The 25,961-nt window shown below is 49.1% G+C and overlaps 1 protein-coding gene across 2 annotated transcripts in view; it reads left to right on the top strand.

The window, feature by feature from the left end:
- The window catches only part of znrf2b (zinc and ring finger 2b), a 30,459-nt gene extending 9,286 nt beyond the window's left edge, over nt 1-21,173 (top strand). Inside the window, exons 2-6 of one of the 2 annotated variants that reach the window (XR_007399704.1) lie at nt 6,757-6,852; nt 17,925-18,030; nt 18,509-18,590; nt 18,707-18,845; nt 18,983-21,173. Coding sequence is in view for 1 of the 2 variants with exons in the window: in XM_049025590.1 (XP_048881547.1) it covers nt 6,757-6,852; nt 17,925-18,030; nt 18,509-18,566 (260 nt within the window). In the remaining variant the exon portion in view is untranslated. Of the gene's footprint in view, nt 1-6,756; nt 6,853-17,924; nt 18,031-18,508; nt 18,591-18,706 lie in introns of both variants that reach the window. The other variant, XM_049025590.1, reaches the window with a different exon arrangement.
- The last annotated feature ends 4,788 nt before the right edge of the window (nt 21,174-25,961 follow it).

Raw genomic sequence — 25,961 nt, 5'->3', positions numbered from 1 at the left:
ACAGGGGTGGCCTGGTGCCTCACCTCTAGCATTAGCCGTGTGTGGCATTCGCATTTTCTCCCCTTGCTGTGTGGGTTTCCTCTGGGTTCTCCCTGGTTTCCTCCCACAATCCAAAGTTGGGCAAATTAGCATGTCTAAGTTCACCGTAATGTGTGAGTGTATGTATCCTGCGATGAACCGGCATTCTGTCTGGACTGTACCCCAGCCTGGTGCCCTGTGCTGCATGGGATAGACTCCAGCTCTCTGTCACCCTGACCAGAATGCGTGATTGAACAGGACAGAAACACTGATCTTCTATAGTTACATGTCCATTCAGGTGTTCTGGCTGACGACACCGATTGGTAACACCAAGGGTAAAGTCCGGTTCTGGCTCAGCAGCCCGGACCTCGCCATCTTGCAACTTCCTGTTCCTCATGCCTCCAGGTTTCACGACCTTATCTGGGCTCACATGGGCCCTTTGCCTAAGATTCACTGCTGACTTACATCTTCGTTCCGCCTCATTAAGAATGATTTTGGAGACTGAATGTTGTATGTTTTAAAGCTGCAGGTGTTCCTGTTTTCAGCCAGAGGCTGATTGGTTCAGGCTGAGCTGGAGTTCGTTGGCGGACGTGCCCCCTGCTGCCCATCTTCTGCATCTGAGTTCTCCGCTTGCTCGACTGTCACCAGCCTGCTCCAGTGGCACATTCCTCTGTTGATCAGATGACCTGTTCACAATGACCCCCGCCCAAATATGCAGAATAAGCAGACCAAGCCTTCCCCAGATTTTTTGTTTTTTATGGGACTCGACTGCCAGTGTAATCACTGCAATCACATCACGTCTGCGTTCCCTTATGTCCTTATCTACAAGGGAGTTTTTGTGTTTTCCTTCTTCATTATGTTCAGGCACCCAAATGAACCCCCTCCCCTTCCTAATGGAGTATGGGTTTGCACTCACCCAGCCCCACGTCTGGGCTTTAAACCCCTCCTGGGGGAGACAGGCGTTCTATGTGTGTGCTATACACGCTGTGGGCCGGGTTTGACCTTGCAGAGCTTGTGACCTTGTGACGTCCGGTAACGCATATGGAGAGGGATGGACGTGACGACCTCTGACATCCCAGTCCTCCTTCATCCTCTGATCCGGCTTTGGCAGAAAAGACGACTTCCAGGGGCCATGAAGTCGAGCGGAGAATCTCGCGTTTCTAAATCTTTCAGTGGGACATTCTTTGGCATCCGCCAAACCGGCCTTTTCCGGTATGTGCCAGCTTTTGTTTAACGCCGCGTCTGACTTCCAGATGATTTCCAACTGTTTCCAACTTCCCTGCCCTGACTTCAGTGCAGCAGATGGTTGTCATGCTAAAAGCAGATTTTTTTCACAATACTGAATGTTTAAGAAAGTGAGTTTCTGACAGTCTGCAGTGTATGTTGATATTGTGGTGTGTAGCGGCAGGATGTGAAGGTCAGGAGTATGTCTCTGGGTGCGGTGGTGTGGGGGCCAGAGGGTATGGGGGCAGCGGTGTGAGGGTTGGCACGTGTGGGTGGAGTGGTGTGTGTGGGGTGTGTTTGTGGGGCACGGTGTGAGGGCCCGCATGTGTGGATGAAGTGCTTTGGGAATTGATGTGTGCGTGGAGCAGTGTGGGGGTTTGTGTGGGTGGCGCGCGTGTGTAGGTGGGTGGGTGGAGCAGTGTGGGGGTCGGGGTGTGTGGTTGTGGATGTGTGGTAAGCTCATATATAGGGTCTCCTGGGGAGGATGATCCTAGCCTGGCAGGTGGAGGTGGCAGAAACAACGGGTGCCGACGAGCTTCCCATGTGTAATTGAGAGTGAGCCGCCCCCCGATAGGCACGTTATAAGTGAGCCTTGGGGAGTTGATGGATGTCGGGAGAGGGTGCTGACCACAGCATGCCCCCCTCCCCCCACATCTGTGTCCCCCCACCTTAGCGGGATCTGCACCATAGCCTGTGTCTGCATCCCACCCCATCGAGATTAACAGGTTAGCTTCAGCTAGTTTATCTTAACGTCGCTTATTTGTGGTTGACATGAAGATTTTAAGCGTGCCCCAGATCAAACTATTTGTTGAGGTTGGCTACAGCTCCCCGCACTCCTGCCATCACGTTTTTTCTGAGCACTGATGCGTCACATCCCAGGAGCGAGACTAAGCATCAGCTAAAACCCTTTTCGGGGGGGGTGGTTGGACCTGGGGGCTCCTGGAGCATCCAATCTGAGTGCGGAGCGGAGGGCACTTTAATCCGCCTAACAGTTATGAGCATCCTGAGCATGTACATAAACATCTATGCTTCACCTGCCTGGTGTCCTCGCTTCCCCGACCCAGTCCGCACATGCAGCAGAATATCAGTGATTGGAAACTATGTGCTTGTTCATAATTCAGCTCCCCTACGCTGAGCGGAACAGAAATTGTGAGGCCTCTGCATTTGGAAGGGGGGATTCCCCCAGTCAAGTCTAAATGGAACAAAATGCCAATTCAGCCTCTTAATGGAGATTGGCATTTAGCGCTTAGCATTTAGCGGCTCCTGCCCGGCTCTTCTGAGATAAGGCCCCATTTGGCCATTATAGAACCCAGCAAAACCAGCCCTAGTTTATTTGGCACGCCATGTTGGGAGGGGGGAGGGGGAGAGAAACAGAGAGAGCGAGCGAGAGCAACAGGTACATACTTCCCACAAGTCTCAGTGACCACAGACATCCTGATGATTAACCAGTCAGAGGCCATCTTCAGTAAATGCGGCGGCTCCTTATATTGCCTTTGCTCTTTACCTGAGGCAGCATGTGGAAGTGGCAGCCTGCAGTTCTGTCTCTCTAAATCCAGGGTGGAGTTTAAACAAAGCATTTAAGCCTTCTCCTTTTGACTCCTTTCTCCTTCCAGGGGCGAGACTGGAGAGGGCTGTGCTGTTTCATTGTTCTGTGCGTAGCTGGCCGTTGGGGGTTGGAGTGCAGAGGGAACTCTACTCTGCTGTTTTTCATTCAGGGCCTGTAATGGCTGTCAGAGCGTAACTGAAAGGATACCGCTGACAGGGCTATTTTTGGGCTGACTGAAGGATGCGGAGACCTGCCGCTGCCAACGTGAGCAGAGGTGCGCAGCGCCTTTCCGGACGCGTCCGCAGGATGCAGCCCCGCGTCTCCCTCTTGCACGTGACCAGACTCGGCCCGGAATAGGAGCTCTTTGAAAATGGGAAGTATTTTGCGTGGGGAGCGAATGACACCGTAATTTGTGCACAAAAAGCGGTTTCGCCCAAATTCTGTGGTGGCTGTTTTCTACGTGCCTCTGCCCTGAAAGTGTGAACTGGGGAAGAGCTGGGCCCGGTCAGGGTGACCCGGCACCGGTCCAATTGTGACACTGTCAAAGAGATTCATTAGTCGGCACTTGTGGGTCTTAGTGAAGCATTTCAAGTGACTGTCATGGGCAGAGTGTTTAATTAAATCGAGGAGAAGGAGCCAGGCACTAGGAACGATAAGGGGGGACAGGGAACATTGAGGCGGAACTAGACAGGAGCGGCTGGTGGGATTTCTGAGATTTCTCGGGCGGTGACACTGCCCGCAGACAGATGACAGCGTTCTGTAAGCATTGTCAAGGACGCGGCACAGACGGGGGTCACAAAACGTGCATGTGAACCTGCCCCAAGTCATGTCTGCCTCTTTCAAAAATGAATGAAGATCCTGTTATACAGAGGGATCCTGCCAGCACCGTGGACCGGAGCTGTAATTGTAACTCAGTGTTTGCTGTGATGGAGGCGAGACAAGGCCCGGGGGGGGGTTCCTTAGAGAGGAGAGGTCTTGGCTTTAATCTAACCAGCACTGCTAGATATGCAGTAGTTACATTCACAAGAACACCACTGGCACAATCAAGCTTCCCTGAGAAGGAGCTCGCTTTGGCACTCCTGCCAGCGGTCAGTACTATCCTGACTGCTGCTGTTACTGTTGTTTTTGATGTTGTGGTTGTTGTTGTTTTGATGTTATTCTCATCGTTATTGGCGTTGACGTCGCCGTGGTGCTTGTCGCTGTCACCGTTGTCGCCCCTTTCTGTAAGGCATGCTGATCTCAAACTTGGTTGGATGCCGCTCCTCCTCTTAAGTTTAAAGAGGGCCTCGTCAGTATAGCAGCACACTGCACACAGTATGATCCAGTCTGGGGTTACCTTAGCGGATCCTGCTGTAATATGGGCAATGTATACAATATATTTTTTTCTAGTCCTGATATGGATTTTATTTATTTATTTATTTATTTATTTATTATCCATCCATCCATCCATTTTCCAAACCGCCTGTCCTACTGGGTCGCGGGGGGTCCAGAGCCTATCCCGGAAGCAATGGGCACGAGGCAGGGAACAACCCAGGATGGGGGGCCAGCCCATCGCAGGGCACACTCACACACCAGTCACTCACGCATGCACACCTACAGGCAATTCAGCAACTCCAATTAGCCTCAGCATGTTTTTGGACTGTGGGGGGAAACCGGAGGAAACCCCATGATGACATGGGGAGAACATGCATTATTATCATTATTATTATTATAATTATTATCATTTTGGTTTACAATTGCTTTCTGGCAATCATTGTAAATAAGAAACTTTTCTTAATGCTTTGCCCGGTAAAGTCAAGGTTAATGAATGAATGAATTTGCTGTTATTGATGTGCTTTGCGGGGCATTCTCCCCAAGCATGTTACCAGTTATCCTTTTCTTGTCACCTCAGCTGGCTGTGAGTAGCTTTCACACCACGAGTAAGCAGCCTCTTTGCCTTGCAATCATACACAGTCTGTTATGGGTTAATAAGCACCCCCCCTCTCCCCTCACCCTGTGGAGATTGATGCTTGCATGCTTAGGAACCTGCAGTCAGTATTGCCCGGTGGCAGGCTGAACTATGGTCCAATAAACCACAAGCAGTCTCCGTGGTTGACTAGCCAACCGTGAGGGTCAAGTTGACCTTCTGAAGAATTTATCCAGTCTCTGTCAGCCATGTTGACGTGGAGGCTGTCGTCTTTGTGTAAAGTCTGCTCTGTTGTGCATGATAGCGATTTATTGAAAAGCGGAACCAATTATTCTGGTGTTTCCGTGTTAAATTACACCCCCAGCAGAGCCGCAGGCAAACTGCCGTGCTCTGCCGTCTAAGCTGACCTATAAAAAGGCCAGATACTGCGTGCGTGGTGGTGGGGGGGCAGCGTCCGTGTTCTCACCCCCACTGTCGCGGCAGGGCTGTAACCTGATCTCCTGGGCCACCATTGGCAGCTTTTCTTAGGCTCTGCGTGGTATTTTAAGCTACGCTTTGGTTATCGGCCGTTGTTTACCGCCGCTGTTATCATCCGGGCTGTTCGCTGAGTTAGTCTGTGGCGTACAGACATGCTTTCAGTTCTTCGGATGATCGACGTCTTGTCCTTCTGATGTGAAGCATTGCCCAGAGCTACGGGCCCCACAGGGGCCACGGACAGAGCCGAGGCCACAATAGACACCAACCAACAGGGAGCCACTAAACCAGAGCAGCGCGAAAGCCTTGGCATTATAAAAGCAAAATACATTCTAATACCGGAATTTTCTCTGGGGGTGGGGGAGGGGTAGAGAATGAGGATAGTCACCCTGTGACCGATGCCGCTCTCCAGGCCTTTGGTCTGTGGACGGAGGTCACCACAGACGGAGTGTGCGTGCCAGGAAAACCAATGTTATCAGGCAGATTATTGAGCACGATCTGGCAGGACATGCTCATTAATCAAAGGCTTGGACGAGGGCGACACGCTTTGTTTTGTTAACTGCAGCTTGTGTCACGACGGCACCAGCTCTCCTGTCCCCTGATGGCTCTCGGGCAGGCCGTCACGGCTCTCAGCAGCTGCACACCCGCCCTGGGGCCCCTCGGGGTCTCGGGACTCCCGAGGGCCCTTGGGCGAGCCTGCCGGCGGTAGGGCCCAAGGCCAGGAACGCTGAATGAGGGAGTTCTGGGGCTGGCAAAAACAGAATAACAATGAGACGTATTTAAGCAGCTCAAGAATGAGTTTTTGTTTTTTTTTTCCCTTTTTTTTTCCAGTGACCTAACAGGCTCACTCCCTAGAAGGTGAGAAGCACAGGCTGGGCTGAGGGCCACATCATCCATGAGAACTGCTGCCTCTGCTCTTTATGCAGGAGCGTGAGGGGGGAGAGGGGGCACGTTTCGGGGCACTGCCCCGGGCACATGGGCCCTGCTCTGTCACCACCTGGTCTTCAGGCCTCTGGTCCACACTGCTGCTGCCCCTCCCCCTCACCCTCTACCTGACTGTCAGCTCTCAAACTCCATCACACCTGTCCTGCCATGTTCTACAAACTTGGCATATTTGTTGGAGGGTGGGGCATGGTGGCTCCTGGTGGTTTCATTGCTGCCTGACACCTCAAGGACTAGGGGGGGGTCAAAAATTCCACGTGTGCAGTTTACATGATCTCCCTGTGATGTTTGGGTGTTCTCCTACAGTCCAAAAACAAGCAATTAGGCTAATTGGCGTCTCTGAATGGCCTGTAAACGTGACTGACAGTCTTTAATTTGTTCTTTCCTGGAATTTTTGATGATATTCTAAGGTTTATGTGATGTTTTTTCTTTCATAATTCTTGAAAAAAGTATTTGTTTTATTATTCAACTTTTTGATTCCTTGCCATGTTTTCCTATCAATCGGGTGGTCACACATTATTCAGAAGGAGAAGCGACTGCCTTCTTCAGTCTTCTCGATCTCTCTCTCACACACGCAGCGCCGTTTCAAGATTGAATAAGGTTGCACGTAAAAGCAAATCTGACGCTGTGTCTCGCTCCCTTGCAGGCTTTAAGTGTCCCGTTTGCTCCAAGTTTGTCTCCTCAGATGAAATGGATCTGCACCTGGTTATGTGCCTGACAAAGCCCAGAGTGACGTACAACGGTAAGTCTGCTGCCTTGCACCGTGATCCCTGACCTTTGACCCCTGACCTTCAACCATGGACCATGATGGACGATCACTACATCTTGCTGCCAGCCTTGGCAATCTAACTGAAAAAAATGACCACTGCTTGTGTGAATTAGGATTATCCTCTATAGTTAGCAAAGTTAAGTATGTTAATCTGAGCCTAAAATATTTACTTATTTTTCACTGAATTTGTGCAGCCAGTAGTATCCTGGGTTTGTTGACATAGGAGTTCTGGACCACATGGTCCAGTCCAACTGCCGTTGGAGCTCTGATTGGAGCAAGCACTGGACCATTCCTGCTGCGACTGACTGTAAATAACAGTAGGGCTAGGAGGAGTCCAGAGATCCTGGATATCCAGGTGCCCGTGAGTCAAAGACAGGCCAGGGTGTCAGAGGTGCTGCCAGTTGCATTAACTTGAGTCCCAGGCTCCGGTCTGTAAGAGAGGCCGTCTCTGTCTCTTATACCCACATGCACACTGTCGCACATTTACACACACGCGAGCTCACACCTCCCCCCCCACCAGTGAAAGTCCCCCCCCCCCCATTTCCACCTCTATCTCTTCATCTTCTTTGAGTGGCTGCTGCCATCTTTCCTGATAAACACACCCACGCTGCAGTGAGGCATGCTGGGAAGGCACCTCATCGCCTGCGGGGCTGACTCCTCCATAGCAGGTGGAGGAATCCCCCCACCCTGCCTGAGGAGTCTGTCCTCTGAATGTCCTCTGGCAAAGGCTTGGACAGCGATGCTGGGTGTAGAACTCTGGGAGGAAGATCACCCGGGAGAGGAGGAGGCCGATAGCCAGGGAGGGCGACACGTTCATTTCGGATGACTCCATCCTCATTTGCTGTGGATTACTTCCTTCACGGCACATCAATTAGCCGAAGAACAAACGTAGCTTAGTCAGAGAGCGTGTTCGGGCGCGTCACAAATTAGTTGTAGTCCAGTGAGAATGTGACGCCCGTTTTAAAGGAGTAGGGTCAGGGCACAGGAACACTTAACAGACGATGAGTCCAGATGGGTTATTAGTGAGGGACTCAGATCGGTATTTTAGAGTCGAGGATCCAGCCTGGTTAGTATATTGACAGCCAGGTTGGATGTTCACGGTAAAAAAAAAAAAAACACTGAGGTTTTCATGAGGCCTGTAAGGATCCTGGTCCTGACCTCTTAATACTGCATGAAACAGCCATTTTTAACCACCGTGAATGTAAGGCGTTGAAGGGTTCCTGCAGACAGGTATTATGTAAATATTCCAGCATGGTTTCTGCTGTGCTCCTGTCTCTGGTACCGTCCCGGGCCCTGAGTGTAACCCTGGGATTGCTCACTGCTGAGACTTCTGTGCGTGTGACTCTGTGTGTGTTTGCTGATTACAGGAAGGCGGACAGGAGGGTGTTGAGTAATATGGAATCTAGCTGGTTTGAAGTGCTGGGCACAGGGAGGGGGAGGGTGTGCATTGATAGCAGCGTCGGTTTAGAACCATAACATAGTCTCGTCTCACACGACCAGCATGTTTTCTACAGCAGTTTGTTTTTCGGTCGCAGATAAGAATCCAGCTGACGTTTGATTAAAGTCACGACAAGTCGATCTGGTAGCTAAGCGTGCATGGATTGATTTGGCCTAGCTAGCTTATCTGGCTGTCATCAGAACATCCTCGGCGATTGTGTTTCTTGGCACAGATGGTAGTCTTTGCTCCTGTGACTTTGTCTAAGCGTGTGGTTAGGGTTTTAGGACCATCAGACATTATTGCGTGGACTGTTTTAGTGCATTTTCTTCCCACTGGGGAGGGAGAATCTCTATATATGCCTGAAAGCTGAAAGTTCAGTCTGGCTTCTGGATTCACGTTATCATCCATTTTAGTAACTGAGATAATTGTTGTGTGTTTTTTTTCCACTGTTCTCCTCCATCCACCCTGGAGCGGCTTGACTTTGATTCTGGGATTCTTGGAAATCGTAAAGCCAGCCTCTGATAAAGCCAGCCTTTAAGTCTTCGGATTGCTTAAAATCCATCCCAGCACCGGCGCAAACAAAAGGTAATTTTTTCATTACCTGAGCAAGACGGCTGTGAAATTGATTGTCACAGACAGGCCGGCGTTAAGTAGTTAATGCGCAGCGGCACATTTGTGTGGACGCGCTGTTGAGCTGCGGTGATTCATCTCTGGCACAGCATTGCGTCTGACGCGGACTTTTCAGTGGGTTTGGTAAATAACCTTTTTTAAGTCCATCCATCCATCTACCAAACCGCTTATCCTACTGGGTTGCGGGGGGTCCGGAGCCTATGGGGGGCCAGCCCATCACAGGACACCCTTTTTTAAGTCTTTTTTTTATTCAATGCTTGTATTTTTGAAGGTTCACCAAAAGCTGATAGCATTTTGCTGTCATGTGACTGTTTCTCTAACTGCTCTCATTTTCAGTTTTTGTTCCATTCCCCCCCCACCCCCATTAAATCCTCTTCCAGCTTTCCTTTGTGTGACACTAGACATCACCCTCTCACCCCCCAGTTCCCCCACACAGTCCAGCCCACATCTGATTCCCCCCACAGTGATTCTACCAGCATCTCACGTGGCTAATTATCCATCTGTCAGCTGATGCCATCAACCGCCACCGCCGCTGGAGTGTAAACAGATCGATCTCCACGGCAACGTAGTTGGCAGGGTTACCGGCTGACGCGCACACATCCTCCCTCTAGCCCCCGGGTGCGTGTCATGTGCTGGTCTTCTTGGGGAGTGGGGGGCAGGGGGCTGTTTGGAGAATCTACACCTCTCTGGGAGTGCTCAGAGTGAATGATGGGGGGGGGGGGACGCCCCCGGACACTGTTGAACACCCCCCCCCCATAAGGTTTTCCAGTTTTGGGTGTCTTTGATTTGTTTCTCATTTTCCATGATTCCTGTAGGTCTATTAGATGCTCTGAGACACCCAAGAGAAACCTCGGTTGGAAAGTCTGAAGCAATGTTTCTAAAGGCTTGTCCAGGAAGGACAGTCAGATTGCATTTCCAGATGTGAGATCGGATTCATCTGAGAGGCTTGGTCTTTTACCCCCTTTGATCACGAAGCCAACAGAGAGTCACCCCATATCACAACTCACACGCACTGTTTGTCAGGACCCCAACTCAAATTGCGATGGCCCACAAATGCAGAGAATGGACTGGGGCAGACGGCCTGCCACCGGCGGAAAGAACTGAATGCAAAACAGCCGATGAGAAAACAGATTGTGTGAGAGGCTGCCTTGCCCATGAAAATCTATATCTGCAGGCGGGCTTGGCTGTTTGGGAAGGACACGCTGTACCCAAGCCACTGTCATCGAGTCTGAACCATCCCAAGTCATGAGCCGTGATAAATGAGAGGAGATTTCCCAAACACATTAGACACTTACAAATTGCTCTGCCCAGCTCGACACACGATGATCACATAGTGTCTGTGGCTGATTAGCACCCTGAGAACGATACTCTGAGCTGTCCGGGAGTGGCTGTTGAACACTGGCTTGTCTAACCTGCCTCTGGCTGGTTCCTTTGTTGGTTTTTGTTTTGTTTATGAAGCTCATGTAGAGACTGAGGTACGATAAGTACATTAAAGTAGGCTGAATATTTACATTTTATTGTAATATGTAAAGCAGGAGTAAAGGGCTTCTACCATGTTGTGCTTTGTGTTGGGTTGTTTTTCTGGCCTGCTGCCCTTCATGTTGCGTGTTTAGATGCCCCGTGTGTACAGCACCGCGATGGGAATCTGCCCAGTCACAGCATTTCAATGCCAAGGCCTCTTTGCCGCTTCAGAAAGAGAGGCTTCCCTCGGTTGGGCACGGTTGGATCGGCATGGTAGAGCACGCGTTCAGGATAGCGTTAGAAGCTGGGCATCTCGCCCACAGTCTGAGGATTGCAGAGAGACCATGAAAAGAGAGTCGAGGCATGTAGAGTTATGCAGTAGTTTAATTATACGTTTGAATAAGTCTTTGTGCTTGGACAAGTTTAAGGCTGCAGATATTACCGACTTTAGACTCTTCTTCAGGTGCCATAAAAATATTTGAGCTTTGATGTCTTTCAAAGAAAAAGACCTTATACATATTTGGCCATTTTCCTTAAAGTATTCTGTTAACCTTTTCCCTTTTAACTGGGGGGAGGGGAATAATAGTTCTGTGTTGTGGTGACATTGGGAGATTTGTTTCTTTTTTCGTTGTATGCTTTGGGATGTTTGAATCGCTCTCCAGGGGGACTATCTGAGGGAAGAGGCATTCTGGGTAGGACCCAGTGTGGCCAGATTGGGACGTCGTGCATCCAGTAGGGGTTATTGGCTCATGTGGGAGGAGTCTCGGCATGTTAAGGCTTCTGTAAGGAAAGATTATTAGGCTGGTTGAAGAGGGCTTCTTCACTGTGAAGCAAAAGCCACACTTTGGTGGGTGCATCAGGGATTTGCATGTGACGTGTGGACTCACCACACAGCACGGAAGGTGTAGTGATGCTAATGCTAATTAGCGCTGCGGCCATTGATTCCCGGCTCATTGTAGCAGCGCCTGTGGCTAAGCTACCAGGGCCTGCCTGCCCTGCCGGTGCCTACAGCCTGCCTGGTACGTGTAGTATCACTGCAGTGGAATGCATGATGTCATCCAGAAATGTCCCTGTCCCGCCGCAGTCCTTTCTCAAGCTGTATGCTATAGAGGCTGGCGTTTGAGATACTGACCTCTGGCTGTCTCGCACATCGATAAATGATCTGCTGGTCCACCACGCTGGTCCAGCCGTGCAGTGGCCTGTGTTTGCTCGCCGCCTTGTCCTGCTGCTAGGTCTGCTGAACTATTGCGCCCTGGAAACAGTTTTTTAATCATGATTTTTGTCATATTTTTCCGTTTGATTGCCCTCACTTCTCGGCTGCTCACGTCAGAAACCTGGGCCGTTTCCCTGACCTGCTGAAAGCTTCCATTTCCTGGTCTTCATGTGGGTAGCCTGAGATAACGGATTCATGTGGCTGTTGCTCGGCAATGCAGTCATAAACTTTACACTTTGCTCCCATGTTTGGTGGCATGATGCATGTAGGGTGTGGGGGGGGGGGATGTTGCTTAGAAAGGGAGTGAATGTTTATCTTCCTGTAGATAATTTTGCTCTCCTGTTTTCATTCCATTTACTATAAAAAAAAAAAAAGTGTTCCAGTGGTTTGTGGGGTAACATAGCTTAGCAACATGCTAATGGGCACCTTGGAGATGAAATTTAGCCGAAGTGACTGAACAGTGACTGAGAGCAGATCAGAGATTCAGGGCCTTCTTGGAGCACAGCTGGCAGCCAAGCCGCCAGGTGACTGACCTCAGGCCTGTTTGGAAGGCCGAGCTCCCGCAGAGTGAGTGCGCTCCTGTCTTCTCGACTGCGGTTGGACTCTTCACCTTGGTTCCCGGTGGGCCGTTTTCAGCACAGAGCATTTAAGCACTTGACCAAACTGATTATTACGCAAATTAAGCTAAATTAGCCAGTCAGAGGTTAATAGCTTTGAGATTTTAAGCTTCGGTCACGAACATAGCTGATAAGCCGGGCAAAGAGGCTGGCGTGGACCAGCTGGTTTCCCACAATGCACCAGCCAGCCCCCATCTCCCAGCAGCACAGGACCTCATCCTCTTTCGTACCTATATGGTCTGGGGTCTATGCTCAGTTTAGGGTAACTGTCAAGGCTCCTCCTTTGAAGGGCCTCAAGTTTTATAATCTTGTCTGATTTCCTGAATTTTTGAGGAATGTAATTTTCTTTTTTTTGTCTGGGGGGTGGGGAGGGAGTCCCTAGCAGGCTGACCTGTTATTTTTTAGTGTTACTACCAACTAGTGTTAGTCAGGGGAAAACATATTTGATTGGATGACCCCAGTATGCAAGCTGCCTGGTTCCACTGGAACAGAGCGGGTTCTGTCAGTGGTGGCTGTCGGTGCTGTGCACTTGGCCATCTGGGAACAGAAGGGAGGTGGCAGGTGAAACAGCAGGTCAGTTTGCAAAGAGCAGCAGCGCAGCGGGCCAGCGGAGGCTGCCCATCTCGGCCTGCATCCTACCCCCATGCATGGGGGGTGGGGGGGTGCCGGCTTGCGGCAGAGGAGCTAATGCTAGCTCTGCTAGCTGCCCACCCCCCAGCCTCTTGCTCGCTCCTGGCCCCCTTGCTTGGGCTTTGGCTCCTCTTGCCGAAGTTTTCTCGGGTGGCCGAGTCGATGCCTGTCAGCTGTAGAGTATCACCGGTTTGTTTTCTCATCAACTTTAATTAGCTCTGGAGCTGGCGTCACTGACTACACAGAATGCAGAGAACTCCTGCTGCGTGTGTGTGTGTGTGTGAGGGAGCAAGAGAGAGAAAGGCAGAGGGAGAGTGAGATAATCGGGTTTAGCTCTAAATATATTGTCTCAGCTACTGCCTCCTGTCCAAAAGAATTTGGAAACCGCTTGCTTCAGTGGTTCAGGCAAGGAAAAGACAAAAAGGTTTTGTCTCGATCATCCTCACTGAGCTGATTTATGTGAAAAGTCCCGACAGGTGGAGGGTGGAGAAGGTCCCATTGGCATCTTCCCCGATTAGTGTCCGACAGGCTCACCTCCGCAACCCTACCCCCCATCTCAAGGAGGGGTTTATTTTTTCAAATCAGAAAGCCGCTTGGCTAGGAGAGCTGAGCCCCCAGTCATATTAATAGTTGTGCTCTGCTGTTGTGAGCCCTGAAACTTTTCCAGGATGAGTGCGTTAAGCTGGCCAGCGATGCCGCAGCAGGTTTTAACAATGCCTGCCATGTGCCAGACATTACATCACTGAGTCATGACCACCGCATTATGACAGCACGTTATAAGGAGGGTGAGATCGGCCGTGGCTTAACCATCGCCGTTAACATAGTGAGTGGTGCCGGAATGCCGCGAGAATAGCCCTGGCTAATTAGTCTGCCCGGTGGGACGTTGTGTGGTGCCTGTCCTTTAACGAGCTCGGGGTCGACCCTCGTCCTCGTCGCAGCTGTAAAGTGTGTTTCTCAGGTGGGTGGTCTTGCTCTATTCACATCAATTTGAAGAGTAGTGTGCTTTGTTTGGATGCTGCTGTTCCATCCAGAATAGAAAAGGACTGAAACAAAAATGGTCAAATGGTGGTAGAAGCACTGCCCCACCCCCCACCAGCATAGCTTCCTTAGAATAGAGCTGGTTGGTGGAACTCTGGGCAGGTTTCCGGCCTGGAAAAATCCACGGTGATGACAGCAGCATCCTAGCTCAGGGGGAGGTACAGGGTGGGTGCGTATTCTGGGGGGTTAGCAGACATACCCCACTCAGGGTTTTTGGGGGGGGCCCAGAAGGAGGGTGTCGGTGGGTGCTTGGTTTGGTTTGGAAGGGCAGTTGTTGGGGGTGCATGTAGGTCAGATGACGTACTGCAAAGCCCTTGTCATGTAGCCTCCCACCCACAAGGGGCAGCACAATCTGACACTGAGGTGACATGGATACAAAACAATAAATCCCACTTGGGCAAAAAAGCAACAATAGGAGACTTTTGGCTGTGCCGTCTTTACTCTGGACATTACGCAGTGTGGGGTGTCATTCACAGAGGGTGATAGTAGTTAGAAGCAACTCGTGTTCATCTATTCATTTTGTTTTTTAAGTTGCTTCTTGTAGTAAGGTTGGTGTCTGCTGCGGATTCCCCATGTGTCTGGGTCTCAGTGTCCTTCACTGTTACTAGCACGGTCAGACAGAGGATGTCATAAATCCAGTCTTATTGGGGGATGCAAGGGGGAGGTTGGGCAGTTGGCAGTCACTGGAATCCGGGGCCTTAGCATTAGCATGAGTGCTAAACACACACATGCACCCAGGCGCTGCTTAGCACAGCATCTCTTGTTCATACACTTGTTTCCTCGCAGGATTTTGCAGGATGTAACGCCGCAGGACACGCCAGTAGTAGGAGGGACGTGCATCTCATGTCGAGCGAGCCTGTAGCGTGTTGGCAGGCTGCTCGGCGTCATGCTCTACAGTCTGCCGTGCAGTCGACGCAGGCGGCACTGGAAGGTGACACCAGTATCCCCGTTATATTTGGTAGCAAAATATTTCTGTCTCTGCGCCTGGCTCAGGCACACTCTGTGCTGTAAAGCCTCTGATGGCAGAGCCCCGCAAGCTGATTGGCTGGGAGTGAATCCGCCCTCCTGTGTGGGCGGGGCTTTGTCAGCACAGGGCTCGACCACCGCCTGTGCCGGTAGCTTGACTGAGAGTAGCAGTCACAGCCAATTATTACTTACTGTGGTGGTTTATGTAAATACTAGAGCGGAGGCAAGGGCAGCTATCCTCCGATATCTTTTAACGTCCTTCCAGGCTGAAAGTTGAAGTACGTAAGAGATGCCCATGACTGACTCCAGGTGCTCAAGGCTGGAAAAGAATAGCAGAGACTGAGGCGGTTGTGTGTTTGAGCTGTGGAGAGTCTCACCCATCTGGGGAGAGACTGGGCTTGGCCAGAGAGATCTGGAAATTTGGAAGAGAGGATGCGATTCCTAGGGCGTTATAAGCTTAGTGAATCATGTTTGGATGTGGTGTTTTTTTGCTCTTCCAACTTGTTCTAAAATAATACATAGTACTTCAAGTTATAGAGAGGGGATAACAGGACACATAATAATAATAATAATTGATACTTTATCAATTATTTTATAATTACTTTTATAATTGATAAAATTATGATGACTTTTAGGGAGTGTGTGAATGGTTAAAGTGGGGTAAAATATCAGATGCATTTTCTAAACATACTGACAGGTGGCGTAGTTGTTAAAGGCATGGATTCGTAGCCTGAAGGTCAGTGGTTTGAGTCCCAGGAATAGGCTCCTCTTGTGACGGGTCTAATTATATTTCACTGTGGATAAAGGCATTAGCTATGCAGATGTGATGCGGGCGACTGGTGGTTAAAACTGGGAAGTGTCGCGTTCGTCGCTGTGAGTGTACGGGCGAGTATCCCGTTCCTCATTGCCACCTGTTGTACCAAAGACGTCTATTTGCTGTAATTGCCCTGGTGGAGGGTTTGGTTACTGATGAGAACCGGGAGGGCTCATAATAGGCCCGTTATGGGTGGCAGCCCATTCGTCAGCACCACATGGTGTGGATCAGATTACGCGCCTTTAACAAAATTAATAAGATGCTGCCACGAATTGAATTTTTATAAACCAGGGAATAAGGACATCTCTGTCTTGTCGAATGCCTTGTGGGTATTGAGCAAGACCGCACACAGGATCGGCGTCATTTTAACGTAATCAATGTTCAGCACACGCTGAGGGTTATGGGTAGCTAGCCAAAGCTGTCTGCTCAGGTTTAATGGGGGGGGGGGAATCAACAACAGTCTTCAGCCTATCGACTGGTGTTTTACCACCTTACAATTTGCATAGAGTAAGCTGATTGGGTGAAAGCTTTTGCATTACAACCTATCTATCTTTCTTTTAAACTTGAAAATTATGCTGTGTCACATTATTTCAAGTGCAGGCATAAGGTCCAGGAAGTAATTAGCCAGAAAGTCAGATTTTTGTGTAGTTCAGGTGCTTAAACAGGCACCCTTGGCATCATTTCCTTCCCAGTGTTTATTTGTAGATAACGGAGTGTTCACGCTGTCAGCATCAGACACCATTGGCAGGCATGTTTCCCTACTGGACGATGTTACCTCAGTAGTCTGGTCTTGGATAGCAGCGAGATACATAGCAATCGCAGGAAGTGTGAACACATACACATGTACTGCCTCTATGCGAACTTCAGGCTTAATACCGTAATTTCTCATTTTGTGTTTGGCAACGAAAAAGCAGCTGAATTTGCTACCAGATTTTCTATAGCTGAATAACCACTTTCTGATGCGATTGATGGTGTCTACTTTAGTAAGGAAGGGTTATGTGGTGAATCAGTGGTACTGGCTGAGACCCATATTACTGCAGGTGGTATCGGTCCAATATTGTAGTATTTTTACCCTTTCTGTAATGCACAGAATCTGTTGTGCATCAGGGAGCCATCGCATGTTATTCAATCTCAGCTGAATGTGAGCCTGGCCGAGATGGTGTTAATACCGGAGGGTACAGACAAAGTAAGCGAAAAGTTTCTAACCTGCCCAAGCTTGTTACTTAGTCCTTTTTGTTCAGGAAGCGTCCTATGAGCTCTTGCTTGTGATTCGATGCTGCTGTTACAGGCTCCTCCCCCCATCTCTGAGAGCCAATAGGAGTTAGGCTTGCTTAGAGCTTGCTGCAAGACCTCAGGATTGCAGTATTCATTGAATTTTGGCATAACTTTGAATACACATTATAGTTTCAGAAATGTAGCAGGTGTAGGCTTTTATTGAGTTCTTTGAATTTTCCTGGTAAACCCAAGCAATTTGCAGCCAAAACTGAAATTTGGACTAAAACCCCATTCTGCCCGTAGTTATGGAAATGTCACGAAATGTTCAACTGGTGAATCCAGAGAGCAGTCAAATTTTAGACAAACAGCACCCCCTTGTGGCTCTCTTTTAAAAGGTTAACCATGATCTATCATTGTATTACAACCAATCTCATGAAGCAGAGGCTGTTAGGTCCAATTCATCGTAATAACGAAGCAAGGAGAATGCACTGATTCAACAGACTGGTCTGGGGTATGATTTATCATTCCTCTGTCTGAGTTATCGAGCCAGGCTTCACTTGTCAGCCAATCACTGAGGCTTTTTGGTGCATCCTGTTAGGTAAAGTTATGGATTCACATGGGTATTGATACTTACATAGCCAGTAATGGAGATCTCGGCTTTTAGTAAGTAATACAAATTGGATTTTACCTGATACAGGCACTGCTGAATACTTCTTAAAGGTTAGTGCGGCTCATCTGTGGCCTGGATGGTGAAATGGTTCTCAGACAACAATGAGCTGGATCACCTTTGTGTCTGAACCGTCAGCATTTGCTTCTTATGGAGATGAAGTGCAAAATCTGTGGTGCCCTATTATTGGTTCTCCACTTATCCAATCGGTGATCTGCCCTCTGTCTTCATTGAAAACGTGTTCCACTCAACATTTATGGTCGACTTACTGCCTTATACCACCAGGGGGCAGCAGGGCTGAAAAGCAGAGCGCATCCTTGACGTCTCTTGACCTTTGCCCCCCTGTTTCTCTGCAGAGGATGTCCTAACCAAGGATGCAGAGGAGTGTGCGATTTGCCTAGAGGAGCTGGTCCAGGGGGACACCATCGCACGGCTGCCCTGCCTCTGCATCTACCACAAGGGGTGAGAATGCATGTCTGCTCACCTGGCAAATGAATGTCATACCTCCCTGGGGGACGTCTGCAGAAGTCAGTGGGCTGAAAAAGTTCCGGTGGCGTTGGGCCTCTGCCATCATAAACGCATACATGTCCGTCCACCCACCAGCAGAGACGGGCAGAGATGAATGTTTCCACTTCCTGTTTTTACCGCCTCTGAGTGCGCCACTCTGTTACATACAGCAGAGTGACTTATGGGCACGGCTGGCACCCCACCAAAGCGGGTCACCTCGGTGGGGGGGGAGCTGCTCTGCGAGGGCCTCGTTTCAGTCACAACCCTCGGTCTTCCCTGTACACTGGCTGAAAGCTTCCCAGGGCTGGTCAGTCTGCTGCGCTTAGCCGTGCCCTGACTTGCGAGGAGACGTGGCGTCGCCGACATGGCTGTGTCTGTGTTTGCTTGGAGCTCATGCTGTTTGGTAACAACATACCTCTCCTCACCCCCTCAGCTGTATAGATGAGTGGTTTGAGGTGAACAGATCGTGTCCGGAGCATCCATCAGATTAAAGAACGCCCTGGCTGTTTGCACAGGTGAGGCTGAGCTGTGTGTGTGTGTTATGTATATGTTTTGTAGGGACAAAATGTCCCTGTCAGTAGACCTGCTAATATTTAGGAGAACCTTCTTTCTGCTCTGTCCCCCTCTCCAGATTTTGCTCCCTTTTTGTGGATCTGCTCCAATTACGACATGCAGCAATCTGATTATGCTCCCCCGTCTTGTTGCCATGGAGACTGCAGCGAATACCGACTGGCACACGCAGAGCAGAGCGGACTCCACAGCGGAGAGACGTACGTGGCGTCCAAACGAGTTCATACAAGTTCTTGGTTGTGCCAAAACACGTTAAAGCAACCTTCAGGGAACCTCTTGTGACACTTCACACGTTTGTGTTTGCACACTGTCTCCTCTCTCTCCACGACAACCTCAGCTGACCCACTGCATTCCAACCTCCGGGGCCATCGTGGCTGCCAGTCCCCTGTCACTGCTGCACAACTGTCCAATCAGGAAGCAGTGTTGCTGGATCAGCAACCCCCCCCCCCCCCCCCTTCTGCTTAGAGACACTTACGCTGGCTTCTCTAAGCAGGCTGGCCGTCTCAGCTGTTGTTGCTGGAGCAGCAATCCCCTCCTTGATTGTAATCCTGTGAACTCTGAGGCAACCCTTTCTTAACAACCCTCTCCACTAGTGCCTTCGCAGTCAGACCGTGGGGCATCAGAACTGACAGCAGATGGCGCCAGAGGGAAACGCCTCCTAGCCATCATTTTCCGTTTCGCCACAGGAGGGCACCAGTCAGGTATCTTTCATCTGACCTGCTGGTGCCTATGGAGATGTGGCTGACGGAACCCGTGCATGCTCCTGCTGTGAGGAGCCCGTGCCGATGTAGCAGTGTCTCTTTGGGGAATGAAGCATCGCTGACCCAAACCTGAGCTACGGTGCCTACCCCACTCCCACTCTGTGTCGCTGTACTGTCATTCAGGATAATGCTTTTCTGAATAATCCCTCCTGTCAGTACTTGTATGACTCTCCACCAGTCACTCGTGGGAGGCGTTACTACAATCAACAGTTTGTCACCCATGCTCATAGCTTCCACCGCTCCCTGCCTTATAAAATTTTTTGTATAAAAAGTCCAGAATTCCCACCCCAGGGAGACTCAGTTAATCGGACAGTCAGCACAGGCAACACTCCAGATGACCTAACCATTGCTCAGCTATGCCCCCTAGTGGCAAGTCCCTAACCCAACCCTCTATAGGAGATGGTCGAGGAGGGCTGTCTGGTTATGAGGTGCACAGCTTTGACCCTGAAAGTAAGCCATGTGGCTGTCATGATTGTGACGTCGGCAGTGTTACGGATCAGTGCACAGTCACTGAGCATTTCATGATTCAGTGCATCCCAACAGCTGGCAAAGCTGAGCACTTTGGGCCACAAAATTTGGACGGTCTTGAAGGAGAGAACCTTGGGGGTGCTCGCTGCTAAATGTTCAGTGCTGTAGGAAGGAGACCGTGGGGATTTCTAGAGAGGGGAAGCTTGGATAGCTGCAGGGAGTTGTGGTGGAGCTGGGTGGCAAACATGCACGAGGGACGGCTGGATTACGTTTAGTCTGAGGTATGATGAGAAGGACCCAGTGAGTGTGCATGTTGGAGGAGGTGTTGAGTCTCAGGACAAATGCGGAGCAGCCCGTGGGCAGAGGAAAACTGTGGTATTTTACGGTTTTACGGTTTAAGTGCTGTCAAGGTGCTAATGCGCTGCTAATGTAACCTTTCACTTAGGGAAGCAGAGAGCCATCCAGTAGAAGTTTAGTAACTCTGGCCAATCACAGCGCGTCGCTCTCCCTTTAAAATTGACCTATGGGTCATTTTGAGGTTGTTAAATTCTTCCTGTTCTTCCTGTCTGCAAAAGGTAAAAATCACAAGTTCAATCACAACAACTGAGCTGATTTAACTCCTAATGTAGCTTATTTTGGGAGGACGGTCCTTCTGGGCTGCCTGAATATCTTGGGTTGGACCTTTTTTGGCATGTGACCGGAAATGCTGGTGTGCAGAGGATTCTGGGAAATAGTGCACAGGTAAGAGTCACGTTGAGCTTAGCAGCAAATAATCATTTAAGCACCTTTACTAGATTTAATTGAAATGTTTAAATGCATATTTATGCCATGTAAAACTTTTACATGGATTTTTCTTTCCAAAATGTACATATATATTTTCTGCTCGTGTTAAATTTGCCACACCTGAGCCTGCATCGATCCTATTGGATAGGTGTCAAAATCGATCTTTGAAATGATTACAAGGTGTTATTTAATTTTTATAGTAGGGGCTGAAGGTCCTTGGTGAGGTTTGGTCACCATAGTGCACTTCCTCTGCGATCAGGAGTTCACACATGTTTCAGTCCTTCACGAGGCTGTGGTGAGCGGACTAACCGTTTCAAGAAGGCGGGGAGGCGAGAGTAGGGGAGTGAGCATGTGGTAAAGCAAAGCCCCATGGTACTTTGTGACAGACCAGAAGCGTGCATCCAGGAGATTGTGAGCTTTTTATGATTATTTACTTGTTTGTTTGTGACATAACATTCCATTTATGTAAAAAAAACATGTACAGAAAAATGAAAATAAAGAAGCAGAATCCTTTGAGTCTCTGCATGCTCTTTTGTGGGTAATGCTTGCAGCATGCTGCTCATTTGTTGTTGGGGGGGGGGGGGGGGGGGCATAGTATACGTGTAACCAGGTAAATGAAGAGGAACGACAACAATGGATTGTAAAAAGCTGAATCCCTTCCCAGCACTCGTCCATTAATGTAGATTCGGCTTGGTGGCTATTTTAACTAAAGTTTCCTGAGCAACTCCCCAATTCCAGCAAGGTAGTGAAAAGGCGTGATTCTTACTAGATCTTAATTACTGTAGCGGCTTTATTTGCATGCAATCCTGCCATGTGTGGCTCAGTGGACTAAGCCTGTGTGCAAGGCCACTGGTTCAAACCCAGCCTCAGCACGTCTGCGGGTCCGTGAGCCAGACCCTTAACCTCCCAGCTCCCTGGGGGCCCCCAACAGGTGGCTGCCCTTCGTGGACAGCTCGCTCTGCAAAGAGCAAGTTGAGGGAGGCGTAAAAAAGTATTTCCCCATGGGGACAATAAAGTATCGATTATTGTTATCTCCCAGCCACTGGCCTGTTCTGCATTTGGACAGGGAGGCATTATGATTCACAACATCTATTTTGTTACTGATAAAATAGAAATTAAACATAATACTGTAGTAATAACGTGTACCGGAAATCCCCTATGGGGATCATTGACGTATCAATTAATATTAATAATTATAATTATCAATATTAATAATTGTTTATTATTGATTATTAATTATTAATATTATTCCATTGTTATTATTACTTAATTTGTCCCAAAAACAGGATCCTGCAGAGGTCTGCAGTTGTGCAAAAAGCTGTATTTCGACCACCCGTAACAAAAGCTCACAAGGAGAAATGTTTGGATTGGGATACAAAATACATTGTCAAACTTCCAAACAGGTGTATTCACAGATGAATGCCGAACACTGGATGATCCAGTGGATGGTTCATGGAGTATGATGAAATCTTGGGAAATTACGTTAAGTCCCTTTAGGGTGCCTGATGGTGTAAAACTCACTTCTGCAAAATACTGACCATTTCCGCCATAGTACAAAAAGAAGAACCATGCATTCCAGAAAAAAATATATATTTTCATGCAGGACAATGCACATCAAAAAACACCATTGGCTCTTTGGTTGCTATGGGGATAAAGCAAGAAAATATCATAGTGTGGCCAGCATCATTCCCCAAAAACCTGTGGAGCAAACAAAGAACGACGTAGATAATATCAAGTAGATCGGCGCACTCGCTATGCTCTGAATGAGATAACGACCTACTTTAGTTACAAAGGCGCAATTCTAGAATGTCATTACAAAGCAACATTTTCCACAGCTTGGATTAACTACACGCTGGCTAGAACTCAGATTCCATTCAATTGTATAATTATCTTTTAACTGCCATAATGTACAAGGCTAAGAAAGTAGTTTACTGCGTGGAGGTGTTTTATGAACAGGCGGGAATTACACGCAGTCCTCGATCCATAGAGGCACATGAAGGTGTTTCATCCTTTCACCAAAGGCCATCGCTGAACTGGTGGCTGAGTGGGAGATTGCTGGGCAATCTTTCGTAAGAATTATCAAGAAGAATTTTCTTGCGTTAGGGCCCACATTTCATCAGTGCCTGGAAGTGCACAGTAGAGCCCTGCATTGGGACTGGGCTCCCGCGGGACCCAATGGAAATCTCGCGGGAGTGGGCAGTTTGAAGGCTGCCTCGGGCGGCTAAAAATAGACAGCAGATCCCAAGATTTTTGGCAGGATGGAGAATGTAACTGATGTAAGTTATTTTGTGTTATATATTCGTGTTTGTTCTGAGCCATTGTATTAAGTTCTGATGTTCAGCTAGTCTGAATGTATTTCTTTGAAATGGGGTTCAGGGTTCTCTTCTGATTTTAAGTTGCTCCTGTTTGTTTATAATAATGTGATATTTAAACATTTGTTGTACAGATTTGGGGGCAGCATGGTGGTGCAGTGGTTAGCACTGTTGCCTCACACCTCTGGGTCCCAGGTACAAATCTCTGCCTGGGTCACATGTGTGTGGAGTTTGATGTTCTCCCCAAATCGTCATGGGGTTTCCTCTAGGCTGATTGGACTTGCTAAATTGTCCATAGGAGTGCATGTGTGAGTGAATGGTGTGTGAGTGCCCTGTGATGGGTTGTTCCCTGCCGGGATAGGCTCCAGGCCCCCCGCGACCCAGTAGGATAAGCGGTTTGGACAATGGCTGGATGTATAAATTTGTTTTTTTTTTTTTTAAATAATTGTGCAGATATTTGCACATCTGAATAGTTTTTGGGCTCAGTTTACATTTATTTGCGATTTGGAAGTTGAGAGATTTTTGTTGAATTTGTTTTTATTCAGTTGTTCTATTGGAATAAAAAATTAATGCACATATACTGTATGATGAAATAAGTTTATCTGTTAATGGGTCTGCGGGTGCGGGCGGGAGAGACAGAGACAGACCGCGGGTGCGGGCGGGAGAGACAGAGACAGACCGCGGGTGCGGGCGGGAGAGACAGAGAGACCGCGAGAGCGGGCGGAAGTGACAGAGACCGCGAGAGCGGGCGGGAGTGACAGAGACAGACCGCGGGAGCGGGCGGGAGAGACAGAGACAGACCGCGAGAGCGGGCGGAAGTGACAGAGACCGCGAGAGCGGGCGGGAGTGACAGAGACAGACCGCGGGAGCGGGCGGGAGAGACAGAGAGACCGCGGGACCGGGCGGGAGTGACAGACAGACCGCGAGAGCGGGCGGGAGAGACAGACAGACCGCGGGAGCGGGCGGGAGTGACAGAGACAGACCGCGGGAGCGGGCGGGAGTGACAGAGAGACCGCGGGACCGGGCGGGAGTGACAGAGAGACCGCGGGAGCGGGCGGGAGCGACAGACAGACCGCGGGAGCGGGCGGGAGTGACAGAGACAGACCGCGGGAGCGGGCGGGAGTGACAGAGACAGACCGCGGGAGCGGGCGGGAGTGACAGAGGCCCTCCTGCCTGTGATGACTTCTGCAGCCCAGCCCTAGGGGCTGACACAGGTGCTCTAACTAGCATGTGCTCGTGGCCTAAGCTCTAGAAGAAGGTAAAGTAACAGAGAACAAAGGCTTGTACCCAGAAAGCATTATCGTTTTCGGGTGTGGGACCTGAGGCAGAAGGAGAACCCGCTCAAGCTGTAGGTAACACACGTGCGAGGATTATGAATTGTTTCCTCTCTAAGATCTAGGGTCATTTAAAGGACTTTAAAATGTTGTGGATTATTAATTTCATGCTAAATAGGAGTTATTGTGATTCAGGAAACATGGATGTGATGGTTGGTGTCGGCTCTGTCGGAGCACCATGGAACTGGGACGTCCAGAGACCGACAAGGCAGAACGATCCTCTCTGGGTCAAGAATGTGGGTAAAGTGGCCCCCTCTGGCCTGGGGGCATCAAACGCTGCAGGTGCCCGCTGGGTGGCCCTCTCTGAGCTGGGAACATTGAGCACAGGTAAAGCGGTCACCTCTGGACTGGCGTGGCAGTGGCCTCCCCTGGGCCGGGCATCAGAGGAGCGATGGAGCTCTAGCCTGGGTAGTGGTGAGGACAAACTCAGGGTTGCACTCTGGCAGAGTCAGGCCAGGAAGGATGGGTTCTGGTGCGGGTTCAGCCTGCTTCTGCAGTCTCCACTTCCTCAGGCCGGAACCAACCATGAACTTCAAGGAGTCAGCGGGCGAATCGGCGGCCAGATGCAAAGAGCTAGCAGGTGGAGTGGTGTGGCTTGTTAGGGCTCCTCCCTGGGAGGACTCGGGCTGATTGTTGTGAATGACAATATAAAATGCACTGAATTTCTCATTTGCATTTTTTTTTATAGTACTGTGTGATGGACTATACAATAACAATAGTATATAAAACATCTGCACCCTCGGACTTAATTAAATCATGGGGACTCCAGCAAATTTCAAATGTCAGCTTTTGCAAGCAATTACCAGCCGCAGCGAAACAACACATAATGTATCCTATTGTACTATTGCACTATGCAGGCTACCAAGCACAGATACATTATACATTGCTACAGCACACACTAGCCACTCACAGCCAGTCTATTTATAGCAACGCTGTCACTCCCTGATGTCGGCTGAAGCTGTCGCATGTATTCCAGCTCTCATTATGCGTAACCCATGCTGCATGTCTGTATTATGCAGCTTCTATTGTCTAGTTTCACTTCTGTATTTTGAATTACCGCCTTATGTTTCCAGACTTACTACCTACTGTAAGAATTAGCATGTCGGCAAAAACATGGAGTAATTGTTCTGTTTGGCTGATTGGTCATCCTGAAGAAACAATTACTGGTTGTCGACTACCCTCCAAGGGACAAGTGTTGCAGCATTTCTTTCATTATCATACGACTCTCCAGAAAACCAAGACTGACAGTTATTGCAACTCGACCCTCAGACGAGAAACAGAAGCAGTATATCCTTATGCAACAGCATCGGAAGGACATGCCTTGCTGTTCAAAGGACGCTTTTGCTGAATAACAGTTATGTGGGACACTGAACGCTGTTGTTTCTGGTACACATTATTACTACAGTATAATGTTTAATTTCTGTTGTATCAGTAACAAAATAGATGTTGTAAATCATCAAAATGAAATATTCAGTGGAAAAAAAGGCAAAAACTGGAGCGACCCCTAATTAAGCTAGAAGCCTGAAACTTTGCAGTTTTACTTTGTTTCGGAAGTGAAAATAGGGCAACATGTGTCTGACCTGGTTATTTTAAATTGCCATTTTTGGACCACCCTTATATATATGTGTGCGTATGTGTGTCTTAAAGGACATCAAGAT

The sequence above is a fragment of the Brienomyrus brachyistius genome, chromosome 9 (assembly GCF_023856365.1).
Source record: "Brienomyrus brachyistius isolate T26 chromosome 9, BBRACH_0.4, whole genome shotgun sequence".
NCBI lineage: Eukaryota > Metazoa > Chordata > Actinopteri > Osteoglossiformes > Mormyridae > Brienomyrus > Brienomyrus brachyistius.
The sequence above is the reverse complement of the archived record's forward strand: the minus strand, read 5'-3'. Positions and strand labels throughout refer to the sequence as shown.